At 35.9% G+C, this 26155-nt stretch overlaps 1 protein-coding gene across 1 annotated transcript in view; it reads right to left on the bottom strand.

Moving 5' to 3' along the window:
* LOC139690068 (NEDD4-binding protein 2) overlaps window positions 1–26155 on the bottom strand; it is a 56920-nt gene that overhangs the window by 6680 nt on the left and 24085 nt on the right. Inside the window, exons 9-12 of the mRNA XM_071587266.1 lie at window positions 22507–22681; window positions 10610–10707; window positions 8407–8607; window positions 5601–5694 (exon numbers count right to left, since the gene is read on the bottom strand). Of these exons, the coding sequence (XP_071443367.1) occupies window positions 5601–5694; window positions 8407–8607; window positions 10610–10707; window positions 22507–22681 (568 nt within the window). The remainder of the gene's footprint in view (window positions 1–5600; window positions 5695–8406; window positions 8608–10609; window positions 10708–22506; window positions 22682–26155) is intronic.

Raw genomic sequence — 26155 nt, 5'->3', positions numbered from 1 at the left:
CAATCACCACCTCCAATCTTGTCCTGAATTGATCCTATGCACTCAATAAAACAGCACTGTCCATAATTACGAATGCTGCCACAATAGCAGCACATAGAGATGCGACATTGGGGTGCCTTGTCTTATCGGTAACTCTTTTGACTACGCTGCACACATAATAGTCGATGGGGTTCAAGTCTAGGCTATTCGGGGGCCAGAACTCCTTTGACCAGAACATGTCAATGCTATCTGAGAGCCAGTTTCATACTAAATGACTCGTATGAGCTGGTGCACCATTCTGTTGAAAGACATATTGTCACCCTGAGGCCATAGGCCATACCCCAAGGCTGTATATCCACATGACCCTAGCTGAGCTATCGGCAAGGAACCCTACCCCAATGCATCAAGGACCATTGCAAGTTCCACTGCCGGCTAATGGAATGCACTCTCAGCTCTGCTCCATTAACCTAAAAATTCACTATAAAAACAATGAGGGGCTAATAATGAATTGTTCATAGTTCTTATACAGCTCTGGTCAGTTTCTTTTCTCAATGTGCCTTGACCAGTTTGTTTCCTTGAGTCCCAGTGAATGGTGCTTTTGGTGTTGGGTTTGTCTTATGATAGGGTTTTCTCAATCCATATTTTTTAAATTATTTTAAGGAATATTCCAGATAATGTTATCGCATAGGAAAGAGAATGCTTTGTATGAGGAAGAAATTTTCTTAGATCTGTGCGCATATGGCTCATCAGATGTGCCATTAGAGTATGATGAAGAGATCATTAGTTAATCCGATATTTTTGCAATGGTCAGAAATAGAAAATCCACTACTTTCTTGGTAAGTGAAAGTGACCCCGATAAGAGCACCAATGAAGACAATACTTCATGAGGAATCTCTACCACAACCATCAGGTCAAATAAAGGGCTCCCTGCCACATTGAAGAGTGAGGTAAAAAAATGAAAAAGGGGCACAGTTTCTTGCAGAGGTGAAGTGCTTGTGGTGATTTGGGAAGACAAAAAGGAGGTGAGGATGTTAAGTACAATTTACAGCACTAGGATAGGTAACACACAGCTGAAAGATAGGATTACAGGACTGCCAATCAAAAAACCTATCTGCATTTTGAATACAATAAGTTCACGGAAGGCCTAATGAGGGCGGGCGGATATGTATTTATTGTATTTTACAATCATGAGAAAAACAATGGTCAAAGAAAGAAGTGCTGTAGCATATTAATTGTGATCTTTTTAATGCTTTTCGTGTTTATAGAATACTAAATGAATCAAATAGCATTCAACTCAAAGGTTTTCTGCCCCAGGTTGCCAAAGAGTGGGCAACGAGTAGAGAGCCATCTTTGGAGGACGACAGCGTTGATAAGCCGACGCAGTGTTCCTTCATGGTATCACCCACAGCATTTCTCGAGAGACCTTAGTAAACATCCTCTCATTCCTATCGTGGGTCAAGGGAAGAAAAAATACCGCACAAGAAGATGCAAAGTGTGTGCTTCAAGAAAAACGAGGAAGGAGACGAGACAAGCGTGCTCTTTTAGCGATGTTCCACTCCAGAAAGGAAAATGTTTCAATGACACAAAGAAGAAATACTAAAATTGTTTTTGAATTTTACATCAAAGTTCCATTCAATAAAATGTCACTTTAAAAAACTTTGCAAATATCTGTTAAAGCATATGCTCTACTCAGTCGATGAATATCTGCAACTGTATATTTTTGTTGACATGTCCAATATTTGTACAACAAATCCTTGAGCAAAAATTAATCGATCGAATGATTGATTGTGGCAAAATTTCAAACCACACTGCTTTGATTGCTGGTCATGCCATAGCCACAATTGCAAAGCTGACATCCAAGACAAGTGCAGTTCTTCGTGAATAATTTTTGACACTGCCCATCACTAAGATTAGCCTCATTCATGATTATTTGGATAGTTGCTCTTTGATTTAAGAGGATAAAGCTTCTTCACTGTGGCAGTATGGTCCATGAGCGATGGTCTTTCCCTTCTTGGATCATCAGTGAGGGAAATGAGGCCAGCTAGAAAATTACTTTTCTCCATCAAAACTGTGTCATGTGATGGGCAATCATATCCTTCTGGGAAGGAATACTGATGTTGGAGAAACGCTGGACCAAGTGTGTAGAAGTCAAGGGAGATTATGTAGAAAAAGAAAATCATTTTTTACCTGAATGTCACAGTCTTTCATTGTCAGGCCTAGAACTTTTCACCCTACCCTCATATGCACACATGCGTATGTGCCAATGATTGATTCATTCCTACTTTCTCTCAGCACGTCTGTATTTTCTTCATTAATGCTCACTCTGAACAATTTCCCCATTCTCATGATACTTTCCACCATACATCTACTGTGGCTATTCTTCTGATTCCACAAGTACTGTTTGAGCATCTGTATACTTCATGGTCTTAATTCTCTCTTTCTTCTGACCATAACCCCTCTTGCTTTTTTCAAGGCCTTGTTAGTAAGCTCCACAGCATATATATTGAAAAGAGCTGCTAACAGACAGCATCCTTGTCTGACACCCCTACCAATATCTATCTCATCCGTTTAATCATTTTTAACACTTTATACCATTTTGTTTTGTAAAAAGTTTTTATTCCTTTATCCTTCCAATCTATATCAATATTTTTTTTAATTCACAGCAGCACACTTCAGTTGATTTTGTCAAAAGCCTCATCACAATTGTCAAATCATATATGTGAGTCCTGCTTCATAGTTAACTTTTTTTTGCCTATCTTTCTTAGACCCCCTATTGCACCCTGTGCTCCTTTTTTGAATCAAAAACAGTATAATCCCATATTCTCTTACAATTTTCCTTCCATTCTTGGAATTAAGGGTCTTGTTACATCTTTTGTAAAATGACACACTTGTAAAACTGACATCTGTACATTCTTCTGCATATATAGGACTTTTGAATGTAGGAACTAAAATTGTCTTAAGTAAATCAAAAACAACAAGAACATTTGAAAGGTTAAAGAAAGAGCAAACATCACGTCAATATTGCGCTATGTGAATGATGAAATACTTATGGCAGAGAGCGATATTACTTTACAATGAATTGTATCCAAATTCAACAAAATGTACAAAAAACTATAAGACAATAAGACCACTGAACTGGCCATTAAATTTAAATACTTAGCAACAAGAGCAACTAACAACAGAAGGTCCAATCCAAAAATAAAAAAGTGCACTGATAGAGAATATAGAAGAGCTGGTTGTCTAATGAATAATATCAGGAGCAACAAAAATCTAAGACAGGACACATTAAGGATCTGTGCATCAATTATTCGACCATAAATAATATATGCAATGGAAACATATGTGAAACAACAACAATAAAAAACAAAAGATGACAGCTGAACTGAAAGTATCAAGAAAATCAAGGGGGAAAACCCTGCCATGTAGAGAAAGGGGTGATAATAGAAGACAGGAATGTAAAATCAAAGGAGTAGGAGAGTGGGTATCAAAAATAACATAAAGGAATAATGAGTAGATCAGATGAATAACAACAGAAATGTAAAGATATGTTGAGATAAGGTTCCAAGGGGGAAAAGTAGAGGAGAAAAGCCGAGGAAGAGAAGGGAAGACAGCTTGTAACTGGCAAAACAAAGAACAGGCTGAAAGCCTATTATAGGAAATGATTTATACTACTTATTCTTTCATCTTTTATTTAATGAGTACCTGCATCTTCATGACAATGAACGATGGTTGCTATTTATATTTTGGGCATTGACAACACTAAGTGCTTCAGGCACCATCTGACGTTTCCATCTGAAAGTTTGACACTTTTAACGCTAACTTCCCTCACAAAATTTTGTTGTTTTATCATAACTTGTGTTGTTTACAGTGTATCCAAAATTTTGTCTCAGCAAAAAAATGAAGTTAACTCATGAACACTTACAAGCGATGATTTTTTGAAGACTATTGACGCGGGTTATCAAGACATGAGTGCATTGATCAACTTACTTCCGTTCTTGGCAATGAAGCCCCATCCTTTGCCACTGTGAAACCCTGGTACGTATAACAAATTCCATCATGGCTGCCGTTTGCATTGCATCCCGCATAATTTGACAAAAGCTCAAAAAGATGCTTGTGTCAATTGGTACAAAGAAATCCTCAAGAAATACAATTGCGGTAGATCAAAAGCTGTGAATTACATCTACACAGGTGATGAACCTTGGATCTATGCATATGAGCCTGAAACAAAAACAGCAATCCACTGTATGGGTCTTCCAAGACGAGCCATATCCGACAAAAATGATTCCTCCATGAAGCACATCAAAGCCTGTTTCTTCGGAATAACTGGACATGTGGCAACCGTCCTGTTGGAGCAACGTAGAACCGTGAATTCTGAATGGTACACAATCATTGGTTTGCCAAAACTACCTAGTGAAATACGGAAAAAGAAGTGGCTACAAAGGATCATTCTTCATCGTGACAATGAAAGCTCTCACAGATTGGTTGGAATGACTACTTATTTGACGGGCCAAAATGTCGAATTGATGGGTCATCCTCCCCCTGAGTTAGCACCTGAGGAAGCTGTTGATGCCTTTAAAAACCATGTTTTGGAAATACCTCAATTAGAGTGGAAAAAGTGTTATGAAAATTGGTTTGAGCGCATGCAAAAGTGTACTGATTATCATAGCGAATACTTAAAAAAACAATAAAGCCATTTTTAACAATAAATTACTGTCTTTCCATTATAGGCTAAAAATATAAATAGCAACCCTTGTAGCCACCTAATTTGGAGTTCCAAATTTAGTGAGGGACTACATAGGTAAGATGAGTTGCAGAGTTGTGGTAATAAGATTCAACTCCACTCAAGAATGATTCATTAATATATAGCTCACAGTTATTAGTCTTATAATTGTAATTATACGGCAATAATAACTAAAATTCAGGTTATATTAAGGTATTCATAGGTAGATGGAGATAAGAGACGGGTGCTACAAAAAGCCAGCATGTCTCTTCCTTATGGATACAATTACTGGTAAGGTTTGAGATGAAAATTGTTATGCTTAACTGGAGAGGCAGTTTTCCAGGATGCCAGAAATAGAGGAGCCTGGAGATTCCACAAAGATGGTCATATAAAGTCAAGATATTTCATTGACATAAACTACTGATGAAGTATGCAGCACAGATTTAATTACAATTAATACAAGCTATTTGCCCCGACTATTTTCCATTAATTTTGAAATATTACATTATTCAAACATGAGTTTTTGAAGCACATTGATAATTTAGAATGAATTACAACAAATCCATATAGTCTAGGGTTCAATTTACAATATTTTCACGTTATTATCAGCCCCACTTGAATGGATTAATACTGACAATTTATACTACTGATAAAAACGGAATTGCCCAAATAGTGATTAAAACATAAAAACACAGGATTAGAGGCAGCTAAGAAATCAAACTACTGCTACAATACCAAGCATGGACTTATGAAACCATGAAAAAATAAAAAAAATAGCTAAATGCCAGTTTTTTTATGCTGATGGAAGTATGCATCTGAAGAATGAATAATGAATCTATTCCTGGTGTCAAATTAGTGCTGTTTGTGGAACACTAAATATACATATAAAAAAATATAATACCCTCTGAGCTTCCATATTTCCCGGTGAAAACCTTGGACAAAATGTTCGCAGCTTTTCTCGTTTCTTCTTCTGCTTTTTGCTTGTGTAGTGAGGCCTGTGAAAATCACAATAAAAAAATTAACCACATTAACATAACCAACTAACTCTTTATATGTTATTGATTAAAACATTGGCTTCAATGCAAAAATGTTAAGCACACCTCTTAATGGTTCCAATTCAAAGGTTTAATGCTTACTTAACTTTATAATGCTTAAGTAACTTTGATGACCTTCAATAATGTCCTGAAAGTGCAGAGACTTTCAATTTGATAATCATGCCAGTATAAAGAGAAAAGGTTTTGACTTAATTTATTTGTTGTCAGAATGTGGCAACAATTACCCAATCATGAGGGTAGTTAGAAAGGTTCTCGGAATCACCACCAGATGTCATTGCTGGCTCTAAGAGTTTCCTATGCAGTAATAGGTAGCTGTTTACGAGTAATCCTGTAACGCGTCAGTGCTCTGGGAAGAGATACATGTTCTGGACACCCTCGGATTTTTTTCCCCCGAGTAATTATTCGTGAAAATGGAAAAAATTGAGATTCAAGCAGTAGTGAGCAGCCAAAATGTTCCACTACCTCAGATATTATTGCAAAAGTACATAAAATGGTCGTGGAGGATCACTGAAAATGCGAGAAATCGCTGAAGTTGTAGGGATGTCATCTGAATGGTTATCTCACAATTTCACAATGGAATTGAATCAGAGAAAATTATCTGCTGGATAGGTGCCGCAACTTTTGATGCGGGATTACAAACGCATAAGAATGGAAATTTCCTAACAATATTTGACCCATTTTGAGAGCAACCAACAAGATTTTCAGCACTGGTTTGTGACCACAGATGAAACTTGGGTCCACAACTATACCCATGGACAAAACAGCTGTCAAAGCAGTGGAAACATGTTGATTCACTACCAAAGAAAGCTAAGGAAAAACAGTCGGCTGGAAAGGTGATGACTTCAGCTTTCTGGGATGCGAAAGGGATTCTGCTAGTAGATTATCTTCCTACTGGTCAAACAATTACAGGAAAATACTAGGCCAACCTTCTGGACCAACTACAGCAAAAGATACATGAAAGAAGGCCAGGTTTGGCGAAGAAGAAAGTCATCTTTCATCAAACCAATGCATGCCCACACACAAGTGTCATTGCCATGGCAAAAATGTGAACTAAAATATGAATTGATGCCACATCCGCCTTATTTGGCTCCATCAGATTTTCATCTCTTCCCCATGCTCAAAATTTTCCTCCGTGGATGGAGATATCTTCAAACAAAGAATTAACATATTGAAATGTAATGAAATAATTGACTTTGTAATTCCACACACTTTAAAAAACACACGACCCAGGTTTCGACGTTGAACGTCATCATCAGGTGGTCCTCATGAGGACCACCTGATGATGACGTTCAACGTCGAAACCTGGGTCGTGTGTTTTTTAAAGTGTGTGGAATTACAAAGTCAATTATTTCATTACATTTCAATATGTTATGCAAATTCCACAAAGTTACGCCTGAGACAACAAAAAAAGAATTAACAGCTGAAGTAAACGGGTATTTTGCAGGCATTAAGAAGCTCACTTTTGAGATGGGATCAAGAGTTGGAACATCACTGGACCTAGTGCAATAGTTTACGGGGAGACTACATTGAAACTTAAAAAAGTTTCACTGAGGTAAGTCTTATATTTCAAATCCATTCCGAGAACTTTTTAAATCACCCTGGTAATTGGCTGTTTTTAATATTGATTATAAGAATACATGATTTATAAGAATATTCACGGAAAAGCCCGTTTTTTACCACATATTTTAAAATAAATGCTTTTACTTCCATACAATGTGATGATTTCTGTCCATTTTTCACGATTTAAAATTTTCCCCCTCACTTTCCTACACTTAAAAACTGTGTGTGCATCCATGATAGATGCACACCCAGTTTATGTGGAATACTGAAAAAAATGCTACATCTTGCAAAGTAATTGAAGTTGGAAATAGGTACATTTTGACAACTTTCTTTTAGAAGCTTTCCAAAAATCATTTGAAATATGAAATAAAAAACCATTTGGCTACCCATTCAAAGATCAGTTATGATAGGCGATGATGGGAGCTCACCTATATTCAGCAACCTAATGACTTGAGTGTACAAATACCCATTCAGAATACACTGGCCAAGACTAAATAGTGACATTCACCAACTCCCAGATAAGTGTAATAACTACAAAAACATCAGGATTGGGTGAGGGTGATTTTGCCCAGGGACATCACCTGAATTTTAATCCAAGACCCTCTGCTTTACAGCCAAAGGCTATACTAGGCCACACACACTAGGCTCTGGAGCAATACGAAAATCTCAAAAATTCAATTGTGACAAAACATTATATCCCAAAGGTAGAGAAGATGACGATTCTCTTATATAAAATGGAATTTTAATGAAATCCCATCAAATGTATGCAATCCAATGGCAAAGCTATTACACCAAGAAGCCCCAAAAAAACATCTTTTGAGAGTCCTTAAAAATTATTTTTTTAAAGGGTTGGAAGTGTTTCTATTTTGTAATAATTTGAGTGATAAAGTTTTGGTGCTTATTTTTTCCTACAGTAAAAGGGGAATTCAAAATATCAAAGGAGCTTCAAAAGAGAGGTATGGGTGGAGAATTACAGAACATTTTTCTAGGAAGTGGTCTCCAATAATTATAAAGTTCTGCTACTGGTAGCAACTATCACAGAAATAAATAAATTAATTACATTCAATACGGAGATTAAGGCATCCCACTTACCATTTGACAATAATATGCTGTGGCTGAAGCCATTCCACCACGACTAGCAGCCTGTGCCTGAGCATGCCTTTCCTTCTGCAGTTGCCTATTTAAAGCTGCCGATTTTCGGGCCTCCTCGACTAAATCCTTCCAACTGCCTTCAACACCACCAGCATCTTCCTCTGCACTTTCCTCTTCCTCCAGCGACCCTCTATGCTGAAACTGTAAATATGAACAGAGAGAAGTCATGAATCTCGATGGGTAAAATTCCAGGATATTTCTTTATAAATTGAAAAGTAGTTTTCACCACACTATATATACAACCAACATGGACAAAAACCGAAATGACCACCTGTAACACACTCCATCTAACAACATGAATGATCGCATTCAAACTAAGTTTATCGTGAAGGAACTGCGTAGGCACCACAAGCAATGCTGAGAAGATGACTTATCGTGTAATAGGAACACCGCTTTTGAGAAGGCAAACTCTGTATTAACTGTAGTAGAAACTTGATAGAGGAAACTTGCAACTCTGTAGTAGAAACTTGATACTTTTAGGTGGACAACCAATATGAAAATGAAAGAAAATAATACTGAGGAAGGATGGTTAAACTAACAGTTTGTCAAATATTCCAAATTGTAGCTACGTTTCACAAATAATGTTACCAATAGTATACTGACGAAAAACTATCTTCAAATTTTTGTATTAAAATAGCATATATCCTTTGAATTCGTAATATGTATGGAAGAGAACTCAATTTATTCATTTCTACATTTCATGGCGATCAAGGCAGTAGTTCCTGAGCAAGTGCGATTTCAAATCTGCCGCCCATAAGTAGGATTTTAAAATGCTGACAAACAAACCCTCTTCCTGTAAAAACATCGAGAATAGAGCTATCGCTACTAGTAGAAAAATCATTTTATCACTTCCAATGCATCATATTTCATGACATATGAGTTCTTTATGTACATTAATGATGATTTAACATTGTTAAACTTTCAAAATAATTAATTGTTCCCCAAAATAGTGCTAAAATTATGAAAATCTAATGACAAGCTACACTCGTCATTGCGCGATTTGGCTTCGGAAGTTCATGATGAGCTAGACTCGTCATTTCAGTACAAGGGGTTAAAGTTCATACTTGATCATCTTGGGTATGAATTGCTCCTTTTCTAGAATTATGTGGCCTGTAGTACAAGCTAATGTGTATGATTATGGCTACTTATCTCTAACAAGTGGTAAATCCTTTTCATTTGATAACTGTAGTGCAGTCAATCAAGGATGACAAGGTGTGCTTGGACAGTAATGCAAACTTGACCTTAAAACTCATTCCTCTCCCTTCAAAACTCTAAGAAATTCAGTATTTCAGCCCCGTGACAAATATTTTCTCTTCAAATCACAATCACTTCACAAACATAAATCTTCTCAGGTTAGCCACGACAGAATATGGACACATATATCATGGTTAAAAGCCAAAAGGTCATTAACATCAAATATAACCTTGCAAATGATCTTCTGGCTTTTGTACCAAAACATTTCTCCAACTCTTCCTCAGGTTTTAAGAGTATTTACTGCCATTATCAAAATTATTGGCTAAATTCTTTTGCTCACTGGACACCTGTGGTGGTCTGTGTGTCCCTTGGTATCCTGATCAGCTGTTCTTGGCTTGGCTTTGGGTCCCAGGAATCGAACCACTAGATTTGACACAATGCCCATGACTGACCAATGGGTTAGCAGGCAAGCGTGTCACTCATCTGACTCAACCAGCAATAAAGACTGTTTTAAAACCATGTACGTCATCATAACAGCTTTATTTTCAATTTTTTTGTAAATGTAAAAACGAGCAATAAAAATATAAAAAAACAAAGCATAGAAATGTAACATAATAATTAACTCTGATTATCCTAAAATGAATTATTTTACTTCCTTGACTGCAACTAAGTTTAAGAATATGAAGAAAAAAATAAAATTTTACTAAGAGTTCCAAAGATAAATATGGATACTTGCAATTGAAATTTTAGTTCTACTTGAATAATGTTTTGTAACTTACTGAATTGATATTACTTTATGTAATTGGATCTAAATTTGCTCCAAAACGTAAAATTAAATTAATTAAACATATATTTCAACACAGGCTTTATAAGTAGTAAAAATCAAATTTTCAGAGTAGAAATATTTTTTACTTTAATTCTATTGGAAAAAATCAGAATTTTAATTTACCTTTTTACTTTCCATCTTGGCTTTCTCCAGCAATGCCTTTTCTTGGGCAGCAATGGCTTCAGGAGAAATGACATCTTTTACAGGATTTGCACTCCCATCTGTTTTAGGAAAAAAATATAACTGTCACTGGATGTTTCAGATCTAAATAGTACAGACATATTAAAAGAACTGATTTAACTCTAACCACGAATTCTTAAAAAAAATTAAGCAATAAAACCCTGATGTGAGGTATCTCATAATGAATTCAAATGATGTTTCACCAAGTGCCCTGCTGAATTAGAAATATACAATTTTTTAAAGTTAATTTCTACAACCAGATTTTACTTTCTGGTACTAGTAAAAATAGATTATACTCACAATTGGTTACTAAAAGTTTTCAAATCATCAGACCATAACCCTCATCGTTGGAAAAGAAAAGATTAAAAAATATAATTCTATTAACTGGAGAAGAGAAATAAAAGCATTTTTGCAAATGCACAATAATACATGAAATACGTTTTTCTACAATATAAAATAAATTGCTCACATTAAAAGCAGAAGTAAAAAAATAAAATATTATTATTGAGTATCTGCTGATAAAAAGAATTATAAAGATTCATTTTCAAATGAAGGCGTTACCTTATAATTTTCCATCTACAACAAGGCATTGAGTAACTTACTGTACTTGGACAACATATATCTAGAGTCAATCTAACATGGAAATAAAACACTGGTAAATGCTTTCAAATAACCTTTGACCTTTTTTTTATTGGGAGAAGATTTTAAATAGGAATGTGATCAAAAGAAATAACCTATGCTACCACAGTAAATTAGTTCAATAAAATAATAATAATATATGATGAAGGTTCCATGCTGCTTCCAGGAATTACTATTGCGAAAGTTGACAAGCCAACCTATGCAACGATAATTCCTGTAAGCAGCATTGAACTTTCATCAGATAGACTTTGTGGAAGCCTTAAATAAATAATAATATACTATTATTTAATAATGTAATAATATATATTAACATATAATTAAAAAATTATAAACACAGTAATTAACCCGAAGATCAGTTTGGTATGTATCGGTAGAGTTCACCCAATACTAAGCCTGACGGCATGTGAAATTCACACATCAGGGTATGGGGGCAGGTCCCTTTCCCTGTGCCGGCTATGGCTCCCCAGAAGTTCTGGTACCTGAAAAAATAACTCTGGTTAAGCTGAGGGTGCCCTGAGAGGTGTGCCCAGGATTTGTACCAGACCCTCCGCAAAATGAAGTGGAATGTTGTGCTATGCTCTATGATCATTCTTAAGCCCTAAACTGTGTTCTCCTCACTAGCTCTACTTGTCTATTCTATATTCCAATCCCCCATGACTATTATAAATTTATTTCCTTATCAATTATTTTTCTTTTTGATTACAAACTACTTATTTCTTCCTCCAGGTGACAATGACCTCACATTCCATGTCCATTTCTTACAGTTTTGGCTCACTGCTGAATCATCTCACTCTTTCCTACCAACCGGCAAGTGCAATGATATTCATGTAGTGATAACTGTCGAGGCCTTGTCCCTTCTGCAACTGGGTGTAACACCAGACAGTGGGCTTAACCCTGTAGTTGCCTGGATTCAATGTTAATTTGCTGTCACACATGATACTTTCATCTAAACTCATTATCGAAGGTTGTAGGCCTATTTACTATCATTTATAGACTACATTTAGTTAATTTATTAATTATTACAATGAAAAAAATGAAAATTTTCCACCACAGAAATGAGTTTTTGCTTTCTTTTAGTGCTGTGCTTCTGTAGATCCTATGTGCTTTTACTCCTGTTACTTTTGTTCTCCTTTATTTTTAAATCTACATAATAGTTATCGTCCTGAGATCATCCCCTACCTTCTCCCTCTTCTTACCCTTCATTCCACAGCTCCTTCCATTACATTTATTGATAGACTCCCTTCTTAGTAAATGACCTATCCAAGTTCATTCCTTTTATTTCTTTCTAGCAGAGCTCTCTCTTATCAAACTGAACTACTGTTGTTTTTATACTTTACACTTTCAGGCTTCACTTCGTGGAATTGTTTCATGTCCATATTAAAAGAGTTTGTAATTTTCTACAGACTTCATTTCACAGTACAACGCATTTCACCGACTTGCGGTATCATCAGGTACAAGTGATACACAGAGCTGTTGAATATATGAGGGTGGTCCCATAAGTATCTGGCCTGACCTAGAGATGGCGGTAGTTGTTTGAAAAATATCACTGTATTAGAAAGTATGCAATCTATAAAGCATATGTTTCAAGTTTGAAGATGCTGTGTTTTTTAGCATGTTTGGCAGCCATTAATAGTGAACGTTTTCAGTGAATTTGTGAAAATGGAGACATCATTATGTGATACAATACATTTATTTGAAAGGCCTCAACCCAACCAATATAAAAGCTGAACTGGATTCTACTTCAGGTAAGTATGCTCCTTGTTTACAACAGTAAAATATTGGGTAGCAGAGTTTAAATGAGGCCTTACGAGCTGCCAATACAAGCATTGCATTGGTCGACCAAATGAGGTGATGACTCCAGAAACGGTGATGAAAATCCAAAAAGTGATACTGGATGATTGTCGACTGAAAGTGCGCCAGCTAGCAGACATAGTAGGTATTTCAAAAAGTCCGGTACGTCGCATATTAACTGAAAATTTGGACATAAGAAAGCTGTGTTCAAGATGGGTGCCGCCTTTGTTCACACCCGAGTTAAACCAATGTTGTGAAGATGTTTCAATTGAGTGTTTAGCAAAGTTTCACAGCAGCAAAGCAGAATTTTTGCACCGTTTCATAACCATGGATGACACATTGGTCCATAAAAAGGGTATCAAACTTATTGAACATCGCTGGTGAAAGTGTACAGAGCTGAAAGGAGGTTATGTTGAAAAATAAACACATTTTTTCCAAAATTTTTGCGTTTTCTTGGTTGGGTTGGGTACTTCTGGGATCACCCTCGTATACCCATCGGACAGAGGATAGGGGGAAGTTGAAGGTGGGGGAGGGATGTTACCTGGAACTTCAAATTCAGTGGTCGTGGCTTTTTTGGTTAAAGGATAGAGAGGTGATGGGGCCTAGGTTAGGACTAGATTTTGGTAAGCCATAATAGCTTCACAAATATACTTTACACCTCCAAGCTTCACTACATGGAAGCTATTATGGCTACGCAGGCGAAACTCAACTTAAAACTTTCGATCATATACAGTAGAGCATCGTTGAATATCTTTTCAATAGAAAGTGCCTCAAGAAGGAAGGGTTCCCAGCTTGCACACTGATCTGTGCCACGTGTTCATTCCCAACGGCCAAGAGGGCAATACACAAGGTGTAAATCCTGTGGTTAAGGGAAGAGCTGAAACTAAGGTATGCCAGAGGAGATTTTTACTCACATTATTTATTTTGCCTGCACCTAGAACTTTGCTCCAAGCTGCATCTGGCAGAGTGGACAACTTTTGTGGATGATGTAAAAGGACTAGTGAGTATAATCTCCTCTCAAATATTCGAATCCCTGAGGAAAAAACTAAGTATTCTTTTAATGAATTCACCACAAAAATACTGCTCGGTTACATTGCATAACAGACGGTGTCAAACTTTATTCCAGGCGCAAGAGTTGTCAACCGAAGTCACCATAGGTTCACTAAAGAGGGGATGAATATCTTAAAGAAAGGTTTAAAGTTTGCCCCCCCAAATAGGTCTCTGAATCTGACATTAAGAATTTAACCACAGATTTTGAGGTTGCCCTGCGGAATGAATCTCTGGCCATCAAACGACAGATCTCCAAAATCATCATGACTTTGTTGGACACACCAGTGCCAGTAACTTCCCTTGCTCCCAGCCTCCAGCAGCCCACCATCCGACAGCTAAGGAACACCATTATGAAGGAAGAGGTCATCAACCAGAAAGTAGACAAAGGAAGTACTGTCGTAGAGTAGGACGAATGTGGAATGGTACTTGGGAGTTCATTAAAAACAATTCAATCCCTTATATATCAAAAGAACCAAACTTGACTTTTCAAAGTGAAGTAAAACGTACAGTGTTTAAATTTGAGTCGTTTAATGCTGAAAAATGGTTCGTAATATAAATGAACCCCTCTGCTCCCAGGTTGTACGGACTACCCTAAATAAATTTACAGGAGGTTCCAATCTGACCCATAGTTTCGGCGGTATATGCCCCGGCACACATTGCCAAGCAAATTAAACAATATGTTCTGAGACTAATCATGGTTCAACCCCAAATACGCAGTTCAAAACTCAATCGAGCTTGCCAAAAAGCTTAAAGAAATTAATATTCCTGGTAAAGTAACACTAGTTTCTTTTGACATTAATAACCTGTTCACTTGTGTCCCCTAATCAGAAGCCTTACTTTATGCTCAAAATATGCTCCAAGTTGCCAACATTGCCCATTGATATTGCAAACAAATTGATTGCCCTCATAAAAATGGCAGTTTATTAAAATTATTTCAGTATAAACCAAAATTGTTATAGCCAAGCAGATGGTCTAGCTATGGGTTCCCCACTTCCCCATCTCCCAGCCGAAATATTCTATTTGTTAAAAGAATCTCTGTTCATTATGGCCAACAAACTCGTGGAAAAAGTGGTGTATTGGTTCTGCTACATAGATGACATTCTCTGCCAATGGACAAGGTCAAACCACTAGTTAAAGACTCCCACAATTACCTCAACACGATCCATCCAAACATTTTCTTTTCCATGGAAAAAGAAGTTAACGTCACAATTAATTTCTTAGACCTGGCAATCACAATAAAAGAAAATAGACAGGAGTTCTTGATTTTCAGGAAACCTACATATACCGATCATACATTTCTAAAGATTCCACCCACCATTTTTCACACAAATATGAAGCCCTCCACTCAATGATACAATGGCTCCTGCATACCCCCCTTCCCCCACAAATTTCAATAAGGAACTCAGAAAATTATGAATATAGCCACCTGCAATGGATACAATCCAAACCTGGTTAGAAAAATAATCCAAAAAAGGGGAAAACAATGGCCATAAGCAAATTTCCCCCTCTTAGTCCTCCACTTCTGAAGACTTCAAGTGGTATTTAATCCCTTTCCTAGGAGATAGCTCTTATAAAATCTCAAATCGCCATCCAACTACACTCAATGCAGCCTTTTACACACCCTTACTCTCTCCAAACTCTTTGATAATGAAGACAAACAGGATGCATTTAATAAGTCGGGCATCTACAAACTTAAATGCAATAACTGCAACACATATTATGTCGGTCAAACAGGGAGGAATTTCAAAACACGAGCCCAAGAACACGCCAGGAGTCACAAAAAGCAAAACCCCAATTCCCTCTTTGCAAAATACCTCTTGGATTGCCAACATAAAGGCAATTTTGTCCTAGAAACACTGCATGTCCTCCCTAATGGATTGAAAATGGACTCTTTAGAGATAATCGAGATTTGAAGGCACTTGGCGGATCCCAATACAATACTGTGTCATGAGAAATTATATGCCTCTCCTTTCCAAAATATTGACCATGAGGGTAAACAAACCGAACGGTTCCATGAACTCAGTTGCATCTATGCCATGACTAGACCCTATAGAATATCATAGCCAAGACCACACCGTTTTTCCATTTTGTTTTCTCTTTCCTCAACCAACGACTTTCACTTCTGAAAAATCCCCAGACCCTTCACAGCCGCCCCTCTCTCCAAGGGTAAACAAATCCAATGGTTCTAAGAAGAAGCACATATAGTGCTTATCAATGATTACTGTATAGTCTTCTGACCTACCACTCGCCCTCATAATGGAGAAAGATAGTATCATCACCGTGGCCAGTATTTCTGTAACACTAATCAATTCAGAGAGATCACTAGCTTTTCTGATTGTCACAAGCTAGCAGTATCAAATGGACTGGACTTTGAATCCATTGTTGAAGGTGATTATCATCAGTGTTTCAATTCTATTATTGGTTTAATGAAGCCCTCCTTTCTCCCATATACAGTATTAATTCCCTCACCCTCGTATAGCTTCTATGTTTTATGTTCTCCTTAATTTGCCCTATGCAGTACATGTCCCTTGGTCTTCCTCGCTGGGTCTTCCCTTTCTATTATGTTTCTATCTGATCCATTGCGCCTAAAGGTGTGTCCAATCCATCTACCCCTGCTTTGCTGCTTTTCCATATGGTCCTCTTTTCTTCTGTTTTCTATGTACTTCCTCATCCCTCACTTTGTTGGTCCATTTAATCTTCAGCATTCTCCTCCAGAACAATGTTTCAATGGCCTCTATTCTTTGCTGGTTCACTCTTCCAATTTCAACGTCTCTGATGAATTCCATTCTCCTTACAAATGTTTTGAAGAGCTGCATCGTTGATTGCAACCTCAGGTTCTTTGAACACAGTCTCTTCTTCATGAATGCCTTCTTAGCTTGAGCTATTCTTCACTTAATGCTCATTGAACTTCTTCCATCCCAAGTTATACTGATACCCAGGTAAACAAGGATTCCAATCGCTCTAGATTCACTCCTCAAATTGTGGTATCTGCCTTCAGCTTCTCTTTCACACACAAAGGCTTTACAATTCTTTTCGTTGATGCTCATATTGTACTTCAAAATTACTTGGTTCACGTCATTCAGTTGCTTGCAGGTCCTCTCACGCTTCTGTCACTACTGCAATGTTATCTACAAACAGGAGTATGTTAATTTCTTCATCATATACCTTGACTCCTTTGATGCCCTATTCTGGTCCTTCTTTTGTTGCCTCTTCTAGATATACCTGATTTTAAAGCTAACTTCCCACAATAACAAGCTTTCACAATTTTACATACATTAATGCTTGCGTGTAACATATATGGCATGCTTCACACATTTACAAATGCTGTAGTTTACATTCGATGCAAAGGTACTTCACTATCAAGACAGATTTTGTGTCTGCAGTAAGCCAATCTATAATATGTCACTCATGGAGACAATTATTGAAGGCAAAAAAGCACATTTTGGATCATTTCAAATACCTTGGACTAACAGACAATATGACATCAATGCATAAGAGTTTTGTAGATTTTGCTGTTGATTCTAAGATTTTATAATCCACTTTTAATGAATTATTGTTTAGTTACTTGGACCAATAAGCATACTGTATGTATCTCCATGTGGTGTAGCACAGGTAATGCCATGTTGGCTATCAAGGTTGTCCTTTCAGAAGAGACACTAACTTGATTATAATAGTGGCAGTGGATATGAGATATTACTAGATTTCAGTTTTACACGTAACACGCTAGCAAAAGTGTGTCAAAACTAACATGCAGAATGTAATATTTATTAGTAGGGAATGAGTCCTGCAAATGCTGACACTCTTGTATGGCTTATTTTTCATTACTTTTTTAAGTTAAATTTACTAATTAGAGATATAAATGGAGCCTATCCATACTCAATTTTACAATATTGACTGAACAACATGTCTTTCTTTTTTGGTTATGCAAAACTGAGCAAACGGAAACGGTGGTGGCATGGCAACAAACTAACCTTTGAATTTTACCATGTGTGGACAAAGAGATCGGTGCATATGAAAATTTTTATTTCACATGAAGTCTTCACACAATCAAACGTCACATTTAAGTTCAAAATAACATTTATAAATTTTATGAAGGAATAATGTGAAACTTTTTAGTCATAATTTATAACTTTTCTGACAGCTCTCCTGGTGAGTGATGGCATGTATGAGCTGACTGCATCAGTTTCTCTTTAAATTTAATATTATACCTTTCTATATAATCACCAAAAACCCACTTAATAAAAGTGAAAATGGGTGAAGGAACAGTCTAATAATTTAAAAATTACTTAAATTGTGAGAAACAACACAAAAGAAGAAGAGGAGACAGAAAGAAAGATTTTTAGGTATAATACGATGAAACTGAAGGGATTCCAAGGAAATAAAGAAAATAACAGGCCCAACGAGGCCCATGGAAAGAAAAAAGAGACTAAGTGAAAATATTAAACAATATTAAAAGGAATGGACAAAGGAGAAGGAATCTAAATAGGTACATGGTGACCAGATGGTTCTGTTTGTACAACTGTAATTTAAAATTGAAATTTGCCTAAGTGAAAATTTCCACAAAAGGAAAAAGACCAAACAAATTATGGATTCAAAATATTAAGGAAAATATAAAGTTGATTTTAGACTGCAATTAAAAATTTCATTAATGACACATGAATTGGGATTCAAAATTTAAAAAGGGATTCGAATATGCATTTCAAGAATCAATGAGTAAGGGATTTGGATTCAATCCCAGCTGAAGCAAAGATAGACATCAACACTTAGAAGGCGTATACTTGCACATAAACAATTCTAATTTCACAGTTTAAAAAGCTAAAATTACTCTGGTGTCATTTTTCTCCACAGAATCTCAACCCTAATTAGACCTGCATTTCAACCTATAGTTAAAAAGAAAAATAATCTAGAGGGACCTTATTGACCTGAACTATATGTTAATTCTCATCAAAGACCCTTGAATAATATTAAAAAAAAGTCATCCTTTGAAAGTTGAAGTTTGGCCAACATGTATCCTTTTGAAGTGCTCAAACTCACTAAGAATCATGCATATGCCTATACTTTCGTCAGGCCAAAATAATGAAGATCCCTGATGTATCTAGGATGTACATATAGATGGATTCAATGATCAAGTTTCACAAGAGCACATTTACGATCCGTCTTTTCATACCTCATACAAATAGTCAGGGTAATAGCAATTTCCTCCTTTACAACACAAATAATGATGGTATTAAAACCTCTGCACAGAGAGGAATGAAGCACTAAGAAATGAATGAAGAAGCTGGGAATAAATGACAAAATATTACAAGCGCCCAATTCCTTTTTATTGTGCAAAGGGTGCTTGACTTGAAATACAACAGCAGAACCAAGTTCACAATAAAAACATACAATAAAAATGTCAATATTATTACATAAGGCAACATATACTTCCACAGTTTATTCTGACAATGTAATTCATTACCAGACTCTATGAAAATAGTTACCTTCAGTCACATTAATGACCTATGGTATAAATAAATGGTCATGACATTTTACAGATAGTAAATAAATGCATTAAAGAGATAGAAAGATGACTGAAGAGGGCGACAACCCATTTGTGCAACAAATGGGAAGCAAAGGAAGTTACACACATAATGACACAGCTTGTCTGAAAATGTGATCATATTATTATGTCAGGAAGACACACAGGATGAATTTCTCATTTAATTTTATGATTTTTATGGTGAACTGCAGCTCCCCTCTGTATTTCCTTTCAATAAAGACTATGACATGGACATTGGGCTTTTAAAGTAATATGCTATGCAATCCTAAAACCTTGAGAATCAATACTTATTTCCTTCCATAAGGTGTCACATTAACCAATTAGACCAAATGCTTTTGTACTCAACCTTTGGTAAACTCCTTCCTTGTTCAAATAAAATTCTCTAAAATAGTGCTCTAGAAAAATTCTCACGAGTGCTTTTCTCATCATATAAAGAGGTCCTGGGGACTTGATTGACAGAATCACTAAAGCCCATACTTAAATTTTCTTTCTGTGCATGCACAGAAGGGGGATGCTATAATCACTGTGTGTAATATTTCATATACAAAAGCTGTGGAATACAAAAAATATATAAGTAGCCATGGGAAAATAATAAATATAAAATTAACACATCAATAAGTAAATAAATAAAAGGTGAAAATCAGACCTGAATATCTTTTACTTCATTTACCTATACCTACTTCTAGATATGCAGAACAAAGGCCATGAAAAGTAGATTTAAACTTAATATATTAAACTAGCAGAAATTACAACTGAAATCCAATGGGAGACATTAAAACACACAACAAAGGTTAATCATTAGAATTTAATTATGTTCACATAACTATATTATTTGAAATCAGAAAGATTGCCAGTTGGAACAAAATTATCAATATTTTGTCGTAAAATAATCTATTTGGATAATTTACTTCCCATTTAACACATATAAGCATAATGGATTCACTGCATAGTTTTTCCACTCATCCTCTTTACTTTTCCTAAATATATCCCAGCTCTTAATTTATTCTTGTTTTCTTTTTGCTGCAACAGTAGGTATCATTTTGCATAAAACCCCTTTTTCACAACTGCATAACATTTTCTAAAACATAGGATGTCAAAATACTTCTGCTTCTGAAAATTTCTTTTTTTAATTTCTCCTTCAACCTAATTTCAAGAGTCATATTGCTTTCTCATCTAAAACTATTATTTAGTTCTCTAATAAACCTCACCCCTCCATGCTTTACCTATTCTATATTCTGAAACATATCTTTTTAAACCCACAGCTTCATTTTCTATTGACATGTACCTTTCTATCCATTCCCTATTAGTTTTAATTAATTATTTCATTTTGCTCATCAAGTTTTACTTAGTCAATTTCAACATTCCCTTCACTTTCATATTCCACACCGCACACCCATTTTTCCCTTAACCCTTGACAATAGGTCAATCATACAATTAATTAGGTGTTGCATCACTTTTTACCCTAAAACAAAATAAACATTGTTATTTCCTTTACATAGGTACATGCACACTATGACCATCTTGAAGCATAATATTCCAAATGGTGGTGGGAATTGGGTTGGGACACACTAATGGAACCTAAAATTATTCCTGCCCTGTTTTACCTAGCGACACAAAAATCATTTAGACGTCAGATTTTGGAAATTGGCCTGTTATGCCCTAGGAAATTTAAGATAAACCTCATGGAGACTTGGAAATAATAATATTAATACTTATGAAAACTCAATTTCATGCATTCAGAATCATAGCGACACAAAAATCATTTAGACATCAGATTTTGGAAATTGGCCTGTTATGCCCTAGGAAATTTAAGATAAACCTCATGGAGACTTGGAAATAATAATATTAATACTCATGAAAACTCAATTTCATGCATTCAAAATCATTTCTTGTTCCAATTTCATTAGAAGCTATATACTTTACACTTTCAGACTTCACTTCCTGAATTTGTTTGATGTCCATATTAAATGAGTTTGTAATTTTCCACGGATTTTATTTTATGGTACAACATTGGTCATTGACTTGCAATCTGATGATGCCGCTAGTTGGTGAACTGTGTTTTACCATAAAATTGTCTGTAGAAAATTACAGACTCATTGAATACGATCATTATTTGCTAATTAGTCGCAGGAAACAATGTGCATCCAAAGAGTCTAATCTTCAGAAAGCAAATGAATATCTTAAATAATTCATGCTTGAATGGCATATTTGCCATAATGAGGGAGATGTGAAAAAGGAGTGACATAGTAAACGCTTGCAGCAAATTATTCCATATTTTGATGAGTGGATGAAAATTGCTCTACTTGAAAAATTTTGTTATCCTAATCATCAAACCTGGGCCATGAATTGAAATTGTAATAAGTCTATGTGTTCATGGAGCTGCCTATCGACGTCCACAGTAAATTTCAACTCAATCTGGCAGAGCAAGCATTCAAAAATAAATATATTTTCATATTTATACATTTATAAGGATTATTATCTCCATGGAGACTTCTCTGGAAGTTAAAAAAAACACACCAAATGCAACAAATAACATACCTCGTACGGCATAAATGCATTCACAGTGTCTACTACTTTAAATTAAAATCACCTAGCATAGACAAAAAACACTCGAATGATTCTTTCTTAAACATTCCAATACAATTCAAACACTTTCTAGTGATACTTGAACCTCAAACAGTTGATTTCCCAATTCTGACCAGTCTTAAAAACACAAGACCAGAGTTGAAAAATATAAAATAAAAATCACGAAGAAGCCTAAGCCTTGATACAGTGAATAAAAAATTAATAAATTTGGATACAAACCAGGAATTGAACCTACCATATTCAGGCAATGATGTCAAAAGTTCCTCTCGAGTGTTTGCATATGAATAATTATAAGCAGCAAATATTTGAGCAATGACATTTTGTGGAATTTGAGGAAATTCTTTTACCAGAAGGTCCCAAGTAAGTTGTGTAGATAGGTCATTCCTCTGGTGGGCCTGAATGTTCTTACTCTGTAATTAAAAAAGCAATGTAAAAAAATGGTTACTTTTCAATCACTACTCACAGTTTTGTTTAAGAGAGAATGTCAGAGAACTATTTAGATATTCAAGATGATATAGGTAAGCAGAAGAAAAATCAATTAATTTTGTGCATGAACATATTATTTTTAGTTGAATGCTTCTCACTGAATCAATTGATCAATCATTGAAAGAACTCATCAATTACTATCTTACATTCATTTTCAATCAAAGCATAGGAAATAACTAATATATTAATGCACTTTTAGTTAGATATCAACCCCAAGTGGTCAAAAAATGACCTTGGGCAAGTTTCTTTTTTGACTATTGGGAGATAATACTTTTGTCCATACAATATATCATGCATGTGATCTTAGATGGCTGGCCGTAGGACAACAGCATGCTCATATGCTTCAATGTAGTAAGTCTGGTGAAGAGTTCTTTAAGATTAGTTTTGATGCAGTCTTGCCTGTCAGCATGCCAGGAAAAACTAATTGGTGAGCATAGGCTGTACAAGGGTGATCTGAGAAGTTCTCGGCCTCATCCATTGAGGCCATCACTATTCACATTATTTTTTTCTCTCATTTGGCGCAGCTGTGAATAGATGCCAAGTGAAATTGCTAGTCATTCAATCCAACAGTTCACTATAGGCAGGCAAGCATTTGAATCAGTTGCGGTGCATGAGTTGTTAGAAATGGAAAAAATTGAGTAACATGCAGGGGCTAAATTCTTCATAAAAGAAGGCTTGGAGCCGACCAAAATTCATTTGAGAATTTTTAAGTACATGGACAACTTTTCACCTTCAATTTTCACCATGAAGAAATGCATGGCTGAGTTTAAACATGGCTGTGAAAGTCTCCAAGATGATCCACGCGAAAGACACCAGAGAAGTGCACCCAGACCAGAATTCATCAAAAAATGCATGATATGATTTTGGATGATTGATGTACAAAGCTGCATAAATTGCTAATACTGTAGGGATATCAAAAGAATGCAGCAGTCACATTTCGCATGACGAATTGCACATGAAAATGGTTTGCGCTAGATGGGAGCTGCACATGCTCACTGTTGAACAAAAATGCAGATGACACATTCCAAACAGTTGGTGCACTTGATGATAAACAAGTGATTTTCTGCATCAATTCATGAAAACGAATGAAACATGGATTTGCCGTTGTGACCAGAATCGTAACAACAGTCCATGCAGTGGATAGAGGCCAGTACCTCAGCTCCAAGAGAAGGTTAAGATCGTGCCATCCACAGAAAAGGTCATGGTGTCAGTTTTTTCGGATGTGAAAAGAATTTTGTGGGTCAAATATCTTGAAAAAGGTAAAATAACACCTGGGGAATACTATTCTAATGAAACCATTCAAAAATTCATGACAGCAAACTTGGCTTGCAGAGGAAAAGACCATTTTCCATCAAGACAATGCACCTGCCCAATGAAGTGCTTGGACAATGGGGAAATTGAGAGATTTGCACTATGAAGTGGTGGGATATCCATCCTATTCCCCAGATTTAGCTCCCTCAGACTTCCACGAATCAAAAGTTTCTTCACTGGTCAATGCTTTTCATTTAATCAAGAAACAACTGCCCCTGTAGACAAGCGGGTACTTTGAAGCACTTCCAGAAGAACACCATAGAGATGGCATAGTGACACTGCAACACCACTGGATAAAATGCATTTATATTAAAGGCGATTATGTTGAAAATAAAATTTTTTTGAAAATATAGTCATTTTCATAAACAGACAGAAAACTTGAAAGATCTACCTCGTAGATAAAGTATCCTACTTTTTCATTAACAATAGTCTTTTCCAAGTATAATGTTAAAAAAGCAAAATAACATTATTACTGCCATTAATTATTAGTGATTGTTTTCAACCACTTGCGACAATGCCAATTTGATCAGCTCACATGGCACAGCAGTTATGAGTTGAGAACTAAATGGTTGAGTTTTTAAATACCAATGTGGAAGCTGTTGGTCCATTTATGTGAGTTTTAAATACTTTGATTACAAATTGATGTGAACATAATTCCTGTGAGTTGTTCAGATCTAAATTGAAATAACTGTATCTTAAGGTTTTATATTTTCTAAAGAGGAAAATATCTTAATAATAGAGGGCAGTGAACATTAGAGTGGTTATCAAATTATGGATTCTATTTATATACTGTCTTCATAGCAAATTTCAATTAAAACAGGAATATTCTGGGAAAAGAAGATGAATGCCATGCTGAAAGATTTGCTCCAATTCATAGATAGTTATAATTCATTCATAAAGAATCATTAAGTTTAGTTATGATATCATCTGAACATTCTGAACCAACAGTTTGTGAAATCATTTTTCATGCCTGAAATAGTTGGCAATATCTAATTTGAATTCTTCATGAAACAGAACATCTAATTTAATCCTTCTAAAAGTAACAAGGATGTACATGAATTTAAAGTTATTTCTCTTATCACAGGCAAAAATTTATGGCTCAGACCTCAGAAATGCATTGAGAAAATCGAACTGATGAAAAAATTCACTCATATAAGATACTGTAGTAGGGGCAGCAGTAACCTAAGGGTAGTGAGGCCATGAAGATTAAAGCTGCATCCAAACTCATCAGTTAAGTGCCTAAATTGCTCAAATTTAGGGAAAACACCATCTTGAAGGGTGTCCAAACTCATTAGGCAGCAGGAGGGTGCAATTTTAAGCACCTATATCAGCCCTAGGATTTAGGATACAAAAAATGTATCCTAAATGCACCATATTGCAACCCCATGTTTCCAAGTGCTGAAAGCGTGTCAAGCAGCCGAGGAATAACCACCATGGTGGCAATGTATTATATCTATTGGTCACGATAAGATGGATTTATTCTTTGAGAGAGTACACCTATTATTACTTAGGAGTGCTGAAATAGCAGAGGGCTTTCCCACGCGAGGGGGGAAAAGGTGGAGCTGTTCTCAGGGAAGAGAAATATAGTGCCTTCCGCATGAATGTAGTTGAATTCTTGAAATAATTTTATCAAACACAATTTTTGTACACATTTTTTTAAACCCAAATGTATGGTTAAAATAGTGTGCACTGTTGATTTTCCAAAATTCAGTTCATCAGCTATCATTCGGACAGTTTTTGGACGATCTGTAAGGACAAGGGACAAGCATACACGATCAATGTTATCGTCAACACAGGTGGTTGAAGGTCGTCCCGGTCTTGCATCATCCTAGGCATCTTGTCGGTCATCTTTAAAATGCTTAATCCACTTAAAACAGATGTTTTCTTCAGAGCATTATCACGATAAACAGCTGTCAACATATCAGTTATTTCTTGATAACTTTTACCGCACTTCACCAAAAAACTTGAGGTTGATTCGTTGCTCCGTAATTTAATCAATAATTTCCATTTTTGACAAACAATAAAAACAAGGACAACAGAAACTAACATAACTGGCACCATAAACACAACTTGACGATATGCCAAGC

Source organism: Hetaerina americana, unplaced genomic scaffold (genome assembly GCF_022747635.1).
Source record: "Hetaerina americana unplaced genomic scaffold, ioHetAmer1.1.p SCAF_3, whole genome shotgun sequence".
NCBI classification, from domain to species: domain Eukaryota; kingdom Metazoa; phylum Arthropoda; class Insecta; order Odonata; family Calopterygidae; genus Hetaerina; species Hetaerina americana.
Note: the sequence above shows the minus strand (reverse complement) of the source record. Positions and strands in the feature narration are given on the sequence as shown.